Source organism: Agelaius phoeniceus, chromosome 9, assembly GCF_051311805.1.
Source record: "Agelaius phoeniceus isolate bAgePho1 chromosome 9, bAgePho1.hap1, whole genome shotgun sequence".
In the NCBI taxonomy this organism is placed as follows: Eukaryota; Metazoa; Chordata; class Aves; order Passeriformes; family Icteridae; genus Agelaius; species Agelaius phoeniceus.
Window position 1 is genome coordinate 34,638,742 of NC_135273.1, and position 18,448 is coordinate 34,657,189.

The window sequence follows — 18,448 nt, forward strand, 5'->3', positions numbered from 1 at the left end:
CCCCGGGATGTTCCCTGGGTTGTTCCCTGGATGTTCCCTGGGTTGTTCCCTGGATGTTCCCCGGGTTGTTCCCCGGGATGTTCCCCAGGATGTTCCCTGGATGTTCCCTGGATGTTCCCTGGATGTTCCCCGGGTTGTTCCCTGGGTTGTTCCCCGGGTTGTTCCCTGGATGTTCCCCGGGTTGTTCCCCGGGATGTTCCCCAGGATGTTCCCCGGGTTGTTCCCTGGGTTGTTCCCTGGATGTTCCCGGGGTTGTTCCCCGGGTTGTTCCCTGGATGTTCCCTGGGTTGTTCCCTGGATGTTCCCTGGATGTTCCCCGGGTTGTTCCCCGGGTTGTTCCCCGGGTTGTTCCCCGGGTTGTTCCCCGGGTTGTTCCCTGGGATGTTCCCTGGATGTTCCCTGGATGTTCCCCGGGATGTTCCCCGGGATGTTCCCCGGGATGTTCCCCGGGTTGTTCCCCTGGATGTTCCCTGGATGTTCCCCGGGTTGTTCCCCGGGTTGTTCCCCGGGTTGTTCCCCGGGTTGTTCCCCGGGATGTTCCCTGGATGTTCCCTGGATGTTCCCCAGGTTGTTCCCCGGGTTGTTCCCTGGATGTTCCCTGGATATTCCCTGGGTTGTTCCCCGGGTTGCTCCCCGGGTTGTTCCCTGGATGTTCCCTGGATATTCCCCAGGCTGTTCCCCGGGTTGCTCCCTGGGTTGTTCCCTGGATATTCCCTGGATGTTCCCCGGATGTTCCCGGGTTGTTCCCCGGATACTCCCTGGTTGTTCCCCAGGTTGTTCCCTGGATATTCCCTGGATATTCCCTGGGTTGTTCCCCGGGTTGTTCCCCGGGTTGTTCCCCGGGTTGTTCCCCAGGTTGTTCCCTGGATGTTCCCTGGATATTCCCCAGGCTGTTCCCCGGGTTGTTCCCCGGTTGTTCCCTGGATGTTCCCTGGGTATTCCCCGGGTTGTTCCTGGCTGAAGGGCTGTGCACCTTTTGGAGCAGCAGTGCTGCTGCTTTCATGCTTCCTGCTGGCTTAGGCAAAGGCTGAATCTGGCCCATGATCAGAGGAAAAGAGGCTTCCTTAGGAGTAAAAGTGAACTCAAGACCCAGCCATTGTTCACCCATCCACATTTAACAAATAGACAGTACAATAATTTGTTTTACTCAAGAGAACTAATAATGAACAAGACCCATACATTTCAAAGAGATTTGTTATATAAATTTCCTGACCAAACTAATATCTTTGCTGCTTAAAGCATTTTTTTATAGTTTACTACTACTTTGTCTCTATTTCTTTTCAGGATAGAAAAATCACCAGAGCTCAGGTGGGAGGCTATGCAGTAATGTGTTTGTAATCAACATGTTAGTTAATCAGCCATGATTTATTAATGATGAATTAATTATACCTGATTGTGCAGTTCTGCTGCCTAAATGGAGCTTTAAAGGAGTTATTTTATTAATCATCATTGTCTAATTGCAGACATTTACAGAAAGATTGCTAATTAAACGTGCAACCATATGCAAAACAAGTAAGGCTGCTGAGGGTGGCAAGAAAAAGAGCACTTATTTTCTGAGGAGCAACTTTATTCTCATGAAATATTGTGTAGCTGACCTGGTCATCCTAATTATTCACTAAGATTTATTTTACTGTATTGCATATTTCAGTTAACAGTAAAGGAAATAAGTTGTGACAAATTCTGTCTTCCCATCTTAAAAAATAGGTTGTGCAAACTTAAAGTAATATTATTTAGAACTTGTGTGGCCTTGTTTCACATCTTTTTGCAAAGGATTTGTTTAGTGTTTATGGTGCAGAGGATTTGCAGAACGGTTTTGTGCTGCTCTCTTAATTAAGACTGGTGGCATAGAGATGTGTTGAACCAAGAGCAAATGACCCAAAGGGAAATACAATTCCAAAAATTCCTGTGCACTTGAGTGTTATTTATTGTGAGAGTGTCCCACAGAAGCTTCAGGCCACTGTAAGGCTGGAGGAAATCCATGGCTAGATCCAGCAGCCCTGACACGAACATTTAAATGCCCTTTTGCTTGTTTTGCTTCTTTGGTGTGTGCCTCTGCAGAGGCACAGCTCGTGTAGGGGCCAGGAGGAAAACACGTGGCCATGAGGAAGGAGGCAAACCAGGAAACTTTAGTGAGCAACAGAAACCATACAAATGTACTGCTATGGAAATGAGTGTAGAGCTAAAAGGGATGTCAAGAAAATGGGAATAACTCAAGAAGCCATTTAGCAGCTTTGCTTAAAGGAGTCATGAAAATACTTTGCATTTCTTTTCCATTATTTAGATGAGAATAGACAGAAAACATACATTGAAGGTGGTTGTTAAATTTGGAAAGTTTTGGAAGAAGAGGAAATTCTAAAGACTTCATGAATGTGCACACAGCAAGAGGTCATAGAAAGGAGCCATGTGTTCCATAAGGATGGGAAGGGAAATTAGCAACAGATGAGGCAGTTATTTCTGGGAAAGGAGAGATTTCTTTGTCTCAGTATTCATCAGAGTGACAGGGAAACATGCTGGGAACAGAGGGAACCTTCCCAGAAGTAAAAAAATACCCAAAACCTAAATTAAAATAAAGGGTGATGCTTGGTCAGGTAAAAATTACATTAGTTCAATTAAAAACTGAAAAATCTGCCAATTAAGCATATTTTATTCTCACATCTATTTTTCCCCCAAGGAGTAAATCTGTCTTGAAATTAATTAAGAGACTTAAACAAAACCACAGAACTAGAGATTTTTATCAATTGCTGAGTCACTGTCCTTTTATTTCCTGAAGTTTACTGCAAACCATAAATAAAAATTTCCAAAGAATAGGAAAGTGGAAGAGCAAAACCCAGGGTATGACCAGATAGTCAATGGTGTGTATGGGTTTTTTCCCTAGGAAGTTGGGTTTAGACTAAGACATTTAGATTTAATGTCTAAAGCAGAATATAGAAAAAAATTAATTTCTAACTCTATTGGTTTCTTTGTGTACTTTGACTTGGGTTTTGCCTCACTGATTGGCAAAGAAGGATATTCCTTGGGATTGAATGCTGTGATTCATATAAGGCCAAGGTTTATTCACATTGCAGTGTTCTGTGACTCTTTTGGTGATAGAGTCAAACCAGGCAACTGCTTTTCTGTATGTCCTTTTTGTCCTGGTAGGAGTTACAGGTGGGTAAAGTACATCAGGCAAACCCAAGGAAAACTGTGCAGAACATCTGTAGGATTGTGAAGAGGCAGGGGTGTAATGCCTTTGTGGAGACTGCAATGTGAGCACCTTTGGAACCTTGCAAAGCCAGTTTGGATGGTGTGGGGGTCAGGCCTGACAAGGGATAATGTGGATTAGAGTGGAGCTGGAGCAAGGTGTGAGGTGCAGCAAAGCCAGGAACCTGAGCTGGACTTCAAATGTTCTTTACTGACCTTTGCTGTGCTTTGGAGCCAAACCAAAGGGGACTGACCAGAGTGCCCATCTTACCATGGTGGGAAATTCCAGCTGGAATTCTTGAGTGTTTTTCTGTTTCAGAAAGCTTCCTTTCTCCAGAGTTAGTTAGGGCTGTAAACAAATTAGAATCTTTGTGAATGGAATAATTTCAGTCACCTTTATTTGGGAAGAAATGGCTCAGTCCTGAACAATATAATTCTGTTTTAAAAACAGACTTTTGGGCTTTATTGTGTTTACATGTAGCAGCTTTCTAAAGATTTGTCTGGTTGACTTCCATACTTAACATCACAGCCTCTTTTCTTAACTGTATTTTTAAGGATTACGGGCATTAAAACTTTCAGAAACCTTTCAGCAGTCAGTTAATAGCAAAAATGAACAAAGTACCCTCTTAATAATAAACTGCAGACACTTTTTAATAAAGTTACAATTTCAGCAGAAAAAAAATGTAGATTAAAAGGAAACACCTGCTCCTGTAAATTACTGTGCTGCAGGTACCAACCCAGGAGACTCTGCAGATGGTTCTGTATTTGCAAACCTGACCTCAGCACCCCTTCATCAATCTCCCACTGATTGATTCTCTCCAGAGCAGAACACTCCATATCCCAAGGTACCAGAAGACACCTTTGAATTAAATTAGTTCCAGACAGAACACCAGTTAATTGGTATTTCTGTTTCATTTTGGAAGTTCTTCACAAAGGATTTGGTTGTCTTGTCAAGCACTAGCACTGACTGAAGACCAGTACAGGCAGTTCCAGGAAGAGCTCCAAAGGGACCTGTATGTGGAAGGTGGTCTTTGCTGCAGTCCTGGCTGATGGGAAGTGTGGATTAAGTTGTGCTATGCCCTAGGATTTTGAGATGGGCAAAACCCAGGTGGGATCTTGATCCTTAGAAGAGTACAATATCAGTTCATTGCTTCTGTTAGGCTTTCCTGCCAGCCAAGGAAAAGCAGGAGATAGCTGAAGTTCTGTGTGTTTGTTTCCTCTCCTCAGTTGTTTTCAGGCATCTTGTTCTTTTAGTGAGAGCTGACACTGGTTATGGCATCTTTTCTTAACTAGGAGAAATTTTCTTACATGGTTCTAACAGCCTGTGCAAAGGCCTTGTGCAATTTATTGAAAATTTTTGCTTTGGGGGAGAAAACATTAACACCCTGTGTGGAAAACAGCCTTTGTGGAAAAAGCAGAGACGAGCTCGTGTCCCCTGTGCAGTCATACATACATGTTCCTGTTTTGTCACCCATATTCCTCAGCCTAGTGTTTGACTTGAAAAGCATCCCCAATTCTTCAAACTGATCAGAGCACTTCCATCAGAGGCACGTTTTTCAGTGAGTCTGAATTACACAAGTATAATTACTCCTGTGCTCACACTGGTTTTTTTTGAAATTGTAAGGAAAAAAAAGTAATACATATATTTTTGCTTCTCAATTATATGTGAATAAGGCCAGCTGTGACAGAAATAGAGCTGCCTTCCTGCATTTTTTGCAGGAATTAAAGTCCATGAGTAGTTGATGACATAAACCATGATGTATGCAATTAAATAAGAATGATTGTGTAATTTATTTTGTATGGAAAGAAGGGAACTTGTATAACAACAGTGGCTGAAAATACTTCTGTAAAAAAGTATAACTATATACTTTTTTACAGAAATAATAATATTTCTGTAATAATATTACAGATAATAATAATAAAGATAATAACTAAGGTCCACTAAGACCTTAATTTAAGACCACTAAGACTAATAATTTACTTTCCCATCCTCATGTTTGTACAATTCAGAAAAAAACTCCACTGAAATCTGATAGAATGATGACTTTCAAGACTCTTGAAATCCTGAAATAATAAGGAATTAAGAGAAACAATTAGCTTTATGGGAGAAAAAAGCAAACACCAAGCTTTTAGATGTCAAATGCTCAGTCCTTTTGCTCTGTCCATGGAGTGCAGTGAGATTTTTTGCTCTCCTAGCCATGGCTTATCACTTTATTCTGTGGTACCTGATGGAAACATTGTCCTTTGTGCATTGTGAGCCAGCATTAACTGTTAGCAGGCACATCAAGTGTTTCTTTATTCTTTCCTGGTAGCTTTTAGAATACCCCCGTCACATCCAATTCCTGGGAGCTCCCAATGTGACACTTGGGAGAGCTGAAAATCCAAAACATCAAATGTTACCGTGGGCCTAACTAGAACATCTTAATCTTTTCCAATTGCCTTTCTTTGATGGGGAAACCTCTGCGGCGTCCTGCTGTCCATGCAGACAAAGGAGCAGATGTGGAATAGGAGAGTGTGCGTGGGCACTCAGCTGCCTGGGCAGGGGGCACACCCAGAGAGCTCCAAGGCTTCCTCCTCCCTCTGGAAAGCAGTAATTGCGACATCAGCCCTTAGCATAAACCTTCACTTAATGTGGCTGAGGGTGACTTCATTTGCATGACAGTTAAATTATAAAGATCTAATGGTAAAGTACAATAAAATTGAAGTGAGGTCTATATATATATAGTCTATATTTTATATATGTGTGTATATGTATATATACCAATTTGTTTTAAGTTTTCCTTTTCTTTTTTTCTTGATCCTTGCCATTTTTAGTAAGTTTCAAATTTTAGCAGATAAAGATAACCTTACTCTAATGTTTTTTTTTTAAAAAACAAGTAAAACTGGGTTTATGGAAAATATACACATGTCCTCCCAGATGAGGTGAATGTTCTGCTTTCCTGAACAAGTCATTTTGTAGTTCACAGCATTATGCACTGTGGTCCTGGACAACCAAACCTTATTTTTGCCTTTCGATACTGGATTAGTCCCATTAGCTGCAGCAGGATTACAGAAACACGTGAAGTTAAGCATGAATGGGAAATTAGTATGCAGAATATCAAATTGGAATTCTCATTTTGTTTCATAATGGGATTTTTGTGAGACTTTTCATCACTTAACCTTCTAAAACATTGTCATGGAATATTTATGTGACAATTCTTACATATTTCTAAAAGAAAAGAAACTGAGTCTGCAGCAGTGTATTTTAAAATATAATATGTCCTTATGGACAGACAATATTTAAAATGCCATGAGAGTGGATTTTTGATTTACATAACTGAATAGATGAAATCTGAATTATAGATATCAAAAGCATTTGACCAATTATTTAAATAATTTAATTGGTTAGATATATATTATTCTGCATTTAAATAATTTAACTGATTCTGTATATTCTATAGAATATATAGAATATATTCTCTCTCTCTATATAATATTTATAGAATATAGAATATTGTATTTTATAGATACATATTTAAATAGAAGTGCCTAGAATTAGGCACTTAGCTGAGAAAATGGAATTGAAAACATTTTACTAGATCTGTTTTTAACTGAGAGATTTTTCTCTCGTTTTTATGAAGCAACACTTGACAGTTCAGATCCTTGAAAATGTTACTGAAAATGCTGTCAGTTCTTATTTGTACCTATTTCCTTGGTGGTTATATTTACTTTCTGTATTTCTTCAGTGCAAAAGTGAAAGTTAAGAATTCTTCCAAAGAAATCTGTGGATGCATGGCTCTTACCCCAGAAAGGCTCCTCTGGAAACGGGCAGGAAGGACATTTATGTAACAGTTCTGCAAATCTATAAAGTGAAGGATAATCGACAAAAGTCTCATTTGTGTAGCAGCTTTGACCCATTAGGGGCTTTTAAATCATGCATCACTGACTTCAGGGTTGCTGTTGTCAAGCTACTTACAGATCCTAGTTAAATCAGGCATTTCGTATTTTTGCCCTCATTCGCTTTTGTTTACCAGCAGGAGACAAAATATTTAATTAGTTTTGGGGCATTTATAATCTCCTCTGGGCCAGCTCCAGCCACAAAGCTGGACGCCACTCCTGAGTTAATTCCAGCCAGGCTGGCCCCTGCACTACAACATATGGGTAACCTCTGAGCCTTTAGCAAAAGTTGCAACTGAACTCTGAGAGGGGTGGGACCTCCCCGCTGGGAAAATCCTGCCACAAAGCAGAAAGGGGCCAGCGTCACCAGGGCAGGTCAAGGCGACACTCAGAGCAAACAGCATCTGGCAAACTGTGCCAAGTAGAAATCAATGAGAAGCAGGGCACTGGGTAGTAATTTTATGCCTGTTTACACAGGAAAATAACTCCTTCTGAAGTGAAAAATGATTTTATAAAAGCATCCTTTGGCATCACTCTCTTCATTGTTCCTTCTTGTATTTTTATTAGTCAATAAACTATGGCACAATCTATACACGATTTTGTTTTGAGCAAGCAACATTAACTGTAGCATTAATTATGGTTTTGAGAGATGAGGAATTTTGAGAGTCTTCTTCCTAATTGGCTAGGAACCAGCTGTATAACTGGAATTAATTTCCAAGGTACATTACATTCTCTTCTCCATGTTACAACAATCAGTCAGAGGGCTGGAGAAAAAATAAAACAAAGACAGTTCCTAATCTTAGGGACTGTGTGTTCTTGCTGCTGCAAACTGTTGCAGCTCAGTCCACTCGAAACCTTCCCATATTTTATTATTGTCACTTTCCATTCCTGCCTGTATCTCTGCTCATAGCTCATCTTGTGGCCCTTGTTTTTCCCCATTGCCTTTTATCACTTTTCTCTTATCCCTGAAATTCCAGGTGATCCTGTCTAATATTGTAAGCAGACTGCCATTAAATTCAGTGAGATTACTTAGGGCTGAATATTAAATATACTCAGGCCTTTAGAAGTTCATGGCATTAGATACTATATTTTATCCCACACAGAGCTTCTTCCTTGTGTACTTTTCTGCTTTTCAAAAAGGAGACCATTCTCTACTGGCTTTTGGTTTTTATCTACTTGCCAAGAAGTATTTCTGTTTCAAACAATTTACACCCTCATTTTCATCCTTAGACTCCCCTGTATTGTTCTGCACATTCATTATTTCTGCAGTGGAGTGCAGCAGGTTGCAGGATTCCAGTCACAGTGTCCCACGAGTGGACTGCAGCACTCACTTCCACATCTCCTTGGGTTTTGTGGCAACAGGTGCAGGAAGATGTCAGCTTCAGGCTGAGCTCTTTGTGCCTCTTGATAGAGAACAGACAGTACAGAGTGACTTTTCACAGTAGGAAAGAATTGAGAAAATCTGTGCTTTTGGTGGAAGGAATAAAAAGCTGAATGTTCAGAGTGGCTGTCATTGCTCCTGACCCATGGACAGTTAGCATGTGAGGGAAAAACCTCACTAGAAGTGAGATGGACTAACTGTTCATGTCTGGGGAGAGAAAAGGTGCTTTCACTCAGGGGTTTCTTTCACAGTTCCAAATTATGCAGAAAAGTTTTAATAAAACAGGATGTAATTCAGTAATAAAATGCTGCAATGTTTTCCCTATTTTTGAAGTACACCAAACTCCTTGTTTGACCAAAATCTGCATGTACAAGCAGGTTTTTGGGGTTTTTTTTTGTTTGGTTGGTTGGTTTTTTGGTTGGTTGTTTTTTTGTTTGTTTGTTTGATTGTAAATAGGATTTTTTTCTGATGAGGTATTTGGGAAACTCAGAGGGAGCACGTTCTTGCACTCCTCTCCTTTGATACCATGACACACCTTTTCTATCTCCCTTTCTCTGCTCCTCTTTTTCCCCTCAAGAGTAAACAGAGAGCTCCCCTCCTGTAGCAGCTCTCTCTGCCATAGGCTGTGATGAAGTCAGTTCATTGCCAGTACTGAAGTCTGTAGATACTGTATGAACAGGTTTAGTTCTCCTGTGAGTCAGGAATACAATCCCCAGACATAAAGAGAAAAAGGGTTATAAGAAAATAAAAAGGGGTTGTTTTTTCCCACCTTGATATTTGATGATCTTCAACAGGGGAGAGTCTTCTAGGGCATTACTTTTGTTCCATGCTGAATTTCCATACTGTCTCTCAGCATAGTTACCCAGTCAGTTTTTATTTTTAGGACTTTTTGTAGGCTTTCTACTCAATTCCAAAGAAAAAAAAAAAAATAAAGGCTGACTTGTGAATGGTCTTGTTTGTTTGTTTGTTTGTTTGTTTGTTTTTTTAATATAGAGCAAATGAAATTGAGAGTTTTTTAAGCAGTGATTGCAATAATGTTAATGCATTTCTTGTGCTTCTGATGTCATAGCAAAAAGGTAATTTAAGAGTAACTTAGTACAGTGTAAGAAAGATTGTTTTTTCCCAAGGTTGGTGTAGGGAACTGGCTCAATCTAAGGCCTCTCATTCTGGTGTTTGGGGAGAAGCAGCTCCTAGGGACAGGAAGGCCATACCACCACCTGATCCAGCAAAAGGCTGCCCTGTCAGCAGTAAAATGGAATAACAAGTCATACCCTCTGCTTGAGGCTGTCTGACCATGTCTGTTGGGTAAGGAAGAACACAGCTGATTTCCTGTTAAAAGATTTTGGTTCATCCATTCTTTGCAGCAAGCTTGGGATCTTTGGTTTTGTTTCATTTGTAGCAGTGGTGTTGCTGCAGTGTCAAGCAGCCCATTAAATTCAGCTACATGTATAAAGTTCTAAAAACAAGTGCACACATCCTGCTTCACACAGGCAGATTCATAAATAGTTGGGCTTTGGTTGTTGCCATCTCTGCAGAATCTGTTTTGCACAAACATTTCTGGTTTGAGGCTGAAAGGACCAAGTGGAGGTTCTCCTGTTTGGAGGGCAGTGGGCACAGGGGGTAAAGACAGGAATTCCCACCCCTGGAATCTCAAAGATCCCCTTGTATTTTACAGAGGTGACTGTGATGGGCAGGGTCATAATTGGATGAGAGACACCTGAAAAAGTTAAAAAAAGGGAAGGGGCCACAGGAGAGAGGAGGACTAAGGAAGAGCCTCAGAACTGAGAGGTGAACACCCTCTGGAGAATTGCTCTCTCCAGGCTCTGGTGCTGAACCCAAGAGTCCTGAGTTTATAATTCCTTCTGCTGGGAGGAAATGTGGTCAAATCAGATATGAAATATGTCCTGACCATCTACTTCATCTTCCTAATCCTGAGCTATCTGATCTATGCAAAGATAATAGTAATAATAATAATAATAATAATAATAATAATTTACCACTTGTGCTGCTGATTACCCTGTTTTTTAGAGCAGATTAGGAGTTTTATAGAGCAGATTAGGAAAACATCTATCAGAGATCACAGTAATTCCTGTCTGGAATCAGGAGGATAAAGTAGATTCCTTCACTCATCTGGTTCATGGTGGAGAGCATGCATGGTGCTCTTAGTAATTCTCAAGCTATATAATAATGGAAGGTCATCCCTGGAAGACTCTTGTTTCATTGAAACTGAGTATATAGGAAAATTAAAGGTGCTTAAAGAAACTGAATTACATCTTAAATAAATGAGTTCTGCTCTTGCCTATGTCAGAATGCCTATGTAATGTTAACAAGTAATGCTTAACGAATATATTTAACATTTTTTTAAAATTTGTATTGCCCTGTGGTACTGGAGGTAGTGCTGATCAAGCTAATTGACAGCTGGAAGATGAACAGAGTCAGTATTTACCCAGACTAGCTGGTTTAGCTGTGGAACTGCAGCAGCCAAGCTTCCTTGCACAGTTCTGCTGGGGCAGTGACCAGTGAGCCTTGTGCCAGGTCACTGTGTGTGCCCTGGTGTGCTGTGGCTGTAGGTTCCCTAGTGAAAAACATCAGGACAGCTTTTGCAAATTGCTGAGCATGTGCAGGTGCAGTTGACCTTGACAGGTAACTGTATTTTTAAGCACATGCCATGTATGTGGTACTTGGAAAATTCACTAGCTTTGTAATAATCAGAGCTTTTTTTGCTGCTCTAGTGGTTCAGTGGGTTACCATATCATTCTAGGTGGAAACTTCTTTCATGATCTATTGTGTGTGTATACAAAGGTACATAATGTAACAAAATTCAATGTATAGTATAGGTGAGAAACAGTAAAATGTTCAAGACATGTTCCTCTGGTAACATGGTAAAAGGACTCCTTTCTCCTTTTTGGTTTTTTCAGAGGTTTCTGACCCCTGTTTCAAAAGCATGCTTTCAAACAAAGTTATGTTGAGAGGGTGTTCTGTGCAGGATCACTGGGGAAAGCTCTGCTTTTTGAGCCTCAGCTGAGGGAGGTGGGAAGGACAATGTAGAGCAGAAGAGAAATGGGTGAATTTCAGTGGTAACTGGAGGGTGCTGAGGCAGGTAGGACCTGAAGTGCAGCTGGGACAGGTCCTTGGCTGCTAGAAAGAGAGCTCAGCCCAGAGAGGCTGAGGAGGAAAGGGAACTGTTCCTTATAGGAAAAGGTGTCCAGTGCCAGGGTGGAAGCCCCAGGTGAAATGGCTCAAACTCCTCCTGCAGCTGTAGGTTGTTATTCCATTTCCAGTATTAGTTCCTAAGTGTCCCTGCAGGATACAACATTCTCTAGTGAATTGTTGGGTTTGGATATTTCTGTGGCTCTGACAGGGAAAACAACACAAATAACCAAGGCAGGAAAAGGAGTGATTCTGCACACCATGGATTTCTAGCCTGTCTTGTGAGCTGAGTCAAATGTTACAAGAAATTGGGCCCTCAAGGATGGCCACATTTTGGTAGTTACCCACCTGCTCTTAATTAGGCAGCATACAGCTTGCCATTCTTTCTGCTTTGCTCAGGGTAAACAGCAGTGGTGACGAGTCTTGAGGCTTTTAGAAGGGCTCTACCTGAGAGGAAATAGTTCTGCCTAGAAGGGAGAGGTAAGATTCTTCTTTTGATCCATTGCTTGCATATGTTTTTATAAATACAGCTAGAGAAAGTAAAGGAATTCGACTTTAACTAGAAATATTGCTTTCATTTCATTTTAAATTTAGCCTCTGGTGCCAGTCAATCCCCAATAAAAGTAATCAAAGTAATTAGATTGTGTTTTTGTAGTACAGGTGAAAGACATTCATCTCTTAGTGGGTGCTGCACTAATTGCATCTGAGTTTTTAACTTGGATACCTAGCAGACAATTTTGAATGGGTTTATCTATGTAGTCATAAATACTGAAACTACCTAATTTCTTTAATGAATTGAAACTCTCCTTTATTTTCCTAATATTGGTGTGACTTGAGGTTGCTAAAATAATCTGGTTTATGACTGAAATAGCATTCTTATCTGTCTCTTGTTTTTCTCTGAGGGAAACATAATATTTTGGTTAATGATACTGGTTTAGAATTAAAATCTGACTCAGAAATAATGCTGCAAGTATTGCAGCACTGATGAAGTAGCACTAAATTGGTACCTGCATAGTTAGAGAATCAAAGATTGAATTTTGAGCAACTGCGTAGACATAGAACTTCTTTCTGGTGATTCTGGTGTTTTTCTGGTTTGGAATTATCTAATGAGGAAAAAAAAAGTAAAAGGGAATTTTTTGAGAAATGGTTGATGTACAAAACCCACAAAACTAATATAAGTTAGGATTTAAGAAAAGGTTTTAGCACCACAGCAGTTTATCACATCAGGACATGGTAAGAGCTTTAAAAATATGTAATAAAAATATTGATAATAATTTAAAAAATATTTCAAATAGTAATATATATGAGGAATTGTTAAAAGTAAAGGGAGGAGAGAGTACAATTACATAAGGGCTAATTGAGACAAACTGAAATATAGAGGAAATCAAAGTGAGTGAAGGAAACCTGTGAAAATTCCAACTGATACCCTTTCTCTTATTCACTGAGCAATAAAGCAGATTATTTTTTAGTTTGAGATAACATTACCATAAGGCAGTGCAATGGGGCTGGGCAAATGAAGTAGGTTATGTGAATAAGACCTTGATACGTTTTGTATTTCACTTTCATAAAGCAGGAACTTCACAAAATTTTAAGTGATGAAAACCAGGTATTTTGATCAGCCAGCATTTTTTAGCTTTGCCTGTGGGCTATAAAATCCTGTTATTAGTTCATTGTTAGTCTAAATGGATCTGGGCTCTTGTCCTGTGATTTGATAGTAAATCATTTAAGCTGAAGTTACGGCGTGTTCAGTAGGAGAGATAAATCACAGCTTCTCTCCTGAGATTACAGCACTATGTTAGTCAAAGCATGATGATGGTGGTGAATCAGTTAGGAAGGGAGAATTAACAGCACTGCTGTGTGCTGGGTTACTGTGCATTAGTGAAGGAAAATACCAAGTTTCTGAAGCACTGTGATTTTCAATATATTTGAAGTCTTCATTGTAATTTATGCTGGCAGGACATGTTAAGTTAAAAAAACAAAACTGCTGCCAAGTGAAAAAATACAGTACTCTATTTGAAAGGGGAGCTTTTTGTGTTTGTGGCATGATGTTAGCAGCACTCTTAAGATGAAGAGCAATTAACTACCTGAATTGAGTAGCAGCTAGTTCATGAGAACACACAGTATTTATTAACTTACAGAACACCTTAATTCTCTGGTGTTCTTTTACATGAAAAATCATTTGACATTCACTGTAAGAGACATAGGGTTTAACTAACAAACTTAGGGATAACAAAATTAGGGCTAGAAGGCTGCAGGAGCACTGAAATATGCTTTAGCAGTAGCATGAAGATCAGATGTGGATCTTCTTTCCTGTACTTGCGGTACTTCCCATGGAGCATCTTCAGAAACAGAAATCTCACAAGTTCTAATTGCTGATCCTTTAGGGAAGACATATGTTTCTGTGGGTCTTTGCAGGGAGCTGTTCTCACACAGACAATCAGAAAGTGGTGCTTTAGTGAGTGGTAGAAGCTCTTTATGTTTGGAGAATAGGTCAGCGCACACACACAGCCAAGTCGAACATTTCTAATGAAACGTGACCAAGTTGCACTTCTTTAAAAATTGAAGAAGTGGCATACATTTTGATAATGGAATAATGGAGGCTCCCTACCCCAACTATCATCTCTGCTCATGATCATTAGGATGGGGAATATTAAGAGCAGAGCAACTGGGCGTAACAGCCGACATCCAACATCTGTCATGCTGGAGTCCATTAGTGTTCAATTGCATCCTATTGTTTTTGGATTATTCAACCTCATTTCATTGTCATTGCTTTTGCTAGGGATTAATCAGCTGTTTACAACTACACCAAGTTTTGGAGTCATAATGAAAACAATTGAGCTATAGTTCTAAATAAATATACAGTATTCAGTCTCTAATGAAAAAAGTTTCTAATTTATGAATGCTGGTAACAATTTAATTAAGTTTGAAATCAATACAGATAATAAATCATTGTGTGTCAGGTTTTTTTTTCTTTCCTTTTGTGTACATCATAAAAAGATCATATGATATTTCCTGGTAAGTTTATGTACTTGTGATTTTAGTACAGTACAAGTACAGTAAAAGAAAGATGTTATAATTATGGGGCATGGGTGTGTGTATATTGTGGCTCCTCTGGCATTACAGTTGTAGCAGAATTGATCCTTTGCTGCCAGCAAGAAGATTTTTTTTCACATCCTCTTTTATTCTTGTCACTTGTTTAGAAATACAGTACTAAAAATACACCTTTAATTCATGTCAAATGCACATACATACTTTAATAGGGTGTATTAAAAAGGGCAGTTTTCAGGTGATTAGTATACTTACATGTTTTTGTCTATAACTATCATAACCCATCTAAATATTTTTGCAATTATTAGGTAAATCTATCACTACATTTTAACTGTTTAAATATATTTAAATTATTTTAATGACTTTGATTTGCTGACAGGCAAATATATAATCCCCTTTTTTCTTAAGACACTACTCTGCTTGCAATGTTTTGTACTTTATACAATATTAAAATTGTGGATGCTGGAGGGTTTCTCATAATTTGAGTTTACTTATTTTGGTACCATATGTGCGAAACAGTTCTATTCTTGGTCGTCTATCTTTTAGCTCTTTCTCTTCTTTGATTAATGCAGTTATTCTATCCTCAACACTTAGCTGGAATTTTCACAGGTTTTAATGTACAAATACTACAATGCACAGAGATTTTTTTTTTCCCCTTGAGTTGCAACAGATTATCCATTGAAAGGGTCTTTTGCTTAACTGCCCAGAGTCTTGTGGGGCCAGCCAGACACTACTCCAGATGGCAAGTTGTTAGGGCTGGACAGAATGGCTTTGGAAGACTTCTCACCAGATGAAGGCTGTAATGTTGGGATTTTACTGTTTGGCTTTTTCCCCTGTAGTTCCCAGGGTGGGAAGGTGCTGGGATGGCAGCAGCGTGCCGCCCGCCCACCTGCCACCACCTGTTCAGCTCTTGTGCTCCTATAAAGCCTCATCCTGGCCGCTGCACACCATCCCTGCTGGCCAGCAGAGCCAAGGAAAGAGAGATCTCTGAGGGACTCACGGCTTCAGAGCACAACCATCGCCATCACAAAATCCCCTCCTGAACCGAGCCAGGACTGCTCTCACTTGGAACTGCCATTGGGAGTTGTTGTGCCTTTAATCCAGTACGATCCCTCTTGGATTCAACGGACTCTTTTCTTCATTAACATACATCTTGAGAATGGAGATTTCATTGTTTTCTCTCTCTCTTTGAGATTCAAGAAATTAAAAGAATGAAAGCATAAGACATAAAAAATGCTTCATTCTTTCTTTCAACGATAAGAAACAATTTTCAGACATTTCCAGAAGAACCAGAAGAACTTTTATTTTATTATATTTATTCTTTTAGAAGGCAAGAAAAATACTCCATAATTTATATTGGGAAACAGATTGAAGTGGTTCAAGGGTTACTCCATGAGTACTTTCCTTACCACTCTTTAGAAGGCGAATTTTTGCTAGCGTGACAGTGAAGCTGCACCAACTATGAAGACCTGTAAAGGCAATCCCCTGGAGCCAGTGGTGGAGCCAGGCTTGCAGTGCAGGAGCGCGACGGGCTGTGTGGTGAGGGGCAGCTCGGAGAGGATGGAGAACGGGACGGGCTGTGTGGTGAGGGGCAGCTCGGAGAGGATGGAGAATGGGACGGGCTGTGTGGTGAGGGGCAGCTCGGAGAGGATGGAGAACGGGACGGGCTGTGTGGTGAGGGGCAGCTCGGAGAGGATGGAGAATGGGATGGGCTGTGTGGTGAGGGGCAGCTCGGAGAGGATGGAGAATGGGGCCGGCTGTGTGGTGAGGGGCAGCTCGGAGAGGATGGAGAACGGGGCCGGCTGTGTGGTGAGGGGCAGCTCGGAGAGGATGGATAATGGGACGGGCTGTGTGGTGAGGGGCAGCTCGGAGAGGATGGAGAATGGGATGGGCTGTGTGGTGAGGGGCAGCTCGGAGAGGATGGAGAATGGGATGGGCTGTGTGGTGAGGGGCAGCTCGGAGAGGATGGAGAACGCTGCCAAGAGGAGGCTGGCTGCCAACGCCCGCGAGAGGCGCCGCATGCAGGGGCTCAACACGGCCTTCGACCGCCTGAGGAAGGTGGTGCCGCAGTGGGGGCAGGACAAGAAACTGTCCAAGTACGAGACCCTGCAGATGGCTCTGAGCTACATCATGGCTCTGACCAGGATCCTTGCCGAAGCTGAGAGGTTCAGCAGCGAGCGAGAGTGGCTCAGCCTGCACTGTGAGCACTTGCACAGCACCAGCTACCACCACTACCCGGCACAGAAAGCCTCGGCCGACAGCGATCCCTACGCACACAGGGTGTTCAGCTACCACCCTGAGCACTTCCAGATAGCTAACTAGGACTTCTTGCCAGCTAACAGTGTGCAGCAAGCCAGATGTGTAATTTAATAATTAGCAAGAGTTAATCTGCTTGACTGAGGTAATATTGGCATTATAATAGCTCATTCTTGTTTGCGTCTTATAGTCATTTGACAAAATAAATTTGCTCTGAGAACATAAAGTCAAAAGGCATTTAAGATGAATAAATTTATTTAATGCTGGTGGAAATTATACTTTTAATTTGAAGTATTTCTGGCAATTGTTTCCTAGTTTATCTAGTGTATTTAATGCTTTAATTAAAGAAGGTTTTGGTGTCTTTTTTCACTGTGATGAATCATGACAGTATTTCTACAGATCATGGGACAAGTTGACCCGTGGTGTAACTGAATGGAATAGCACCAGAAATGGACCTCATTCCATGTTTTTCTTTTAATGTCAGCTTTAAAGTTGTTCTTTAGTGTCTTTTTGCATAAATGGTTCACATGGAAAAAGTTTTATAATGTATTGGAGTTCTAGTCCTCAGAGAACTAACTTTCTTAAACTTTGTAAGTTTGACATATGGGTTCCCAAGTTGTGTAGGTTTGCTTTAATCCAATTTATGGTGTCTCTTGTATGCTCGAAAAAGAGCTGTTTTCAAGTCATGGAAGGAATGTTTTATTTTCAATGGCTGTAAAAACACGTGTGATTGTATACTATAAATGAGAATGCTTGTGTGAAAATAATCTAAGCTTCTAGATTTTTGTAGGCTTTAAATGATGGGATTTTATTTTTTAACCTTATGTTATCTGGAAACAATAACAGATTTTGTAAATCTTAAATAAAGTGTTTTATATACTACGTCCTCTCCAAATATCTGAAATTCCTACCCTAGGAATTACTAGTGGATTTTCTACCCCAAATGTTTCACTACTTCTGTCACAATCCTGGCAGTTTAATGTGCTGAAGAAACAACCAGCAAATGATATTTTCTCCCCAGTTAGGAGTGTATTTTATGTACGAATTTGGGGAAGAATTTATGGAGCATTTTTGTAGAGGAGCTGAGTTCATTTCAGCCCTGGTGATGTGCTGAATGGCCTTTTGTTTCCTTGCTGCTTTCACTTGCAGGGGATAGAGGAGCCTGGGGAGAAAAGGCAGAAGAGGAAAGGAGGTTGGGAATATGAAGAAATGAGGAGAGAGAGGATGGCTGGGGAAGCAGAGGTGTTTGTAGCAGGGTGCAGAGGCTGCAGCAGCTCAGCTGTCAGTGCCTGGTGTGGTGGCAGCAGAGGGGGGAGCTGAAGGAGGCTGCTGCTGCTGCTGCTGAGGGGAGAGTGCAGAGAAAAGCCCTCCCTGGGTTAGCCTGGAGAGGGAAGGGGAAAACGAGCTGCTGCCCTGTCACAGACACATTTTATGAAAATCCTTTCCTTAGGATTTTTTCTCCTGAGAAGCTGAGAGGCCTCAGGAACAAAATGTAACCAATGGTTATCTGCTGCTGTGGAATGCAACAGGTGCATCTGGGATTGGGCTCATGTGGTT

General features: G+C 40.7%; 1 protein-coding gene across 1 annotated transcript; it reads left to right on the forward strand.

Annotated features, from left to right (window-relative positions):
* The first annotated feature begins 16,096 nt into the window (after positions 1 to 16,096).
* Positions 16,097 to 16,957, forward strand: ATOH7 (atonal bHLH transcription factor 7). Its single transcript, XM_077182749.1, has one exon. The coding sequence runs from the start codon at positions 16,097 to 16,099 to the stop codon at positions 16,955 to 16,957; it is 861 nt and encodes a 286-aa protein (XP_077038864.1).
* The last annotated feature ends 1,491 nt before the right edge of the window (positions 16,958 to 18,448 follow it).

Coding starts and splice junctions, on each gene's coding strand:
- ATOH7 (XM_077182749.1), top strand. CDS start 16,097: ATGAAGACCTGTAAAGGCAATCCCCTGGAGCCAGTGGTGGAGCCAGGC.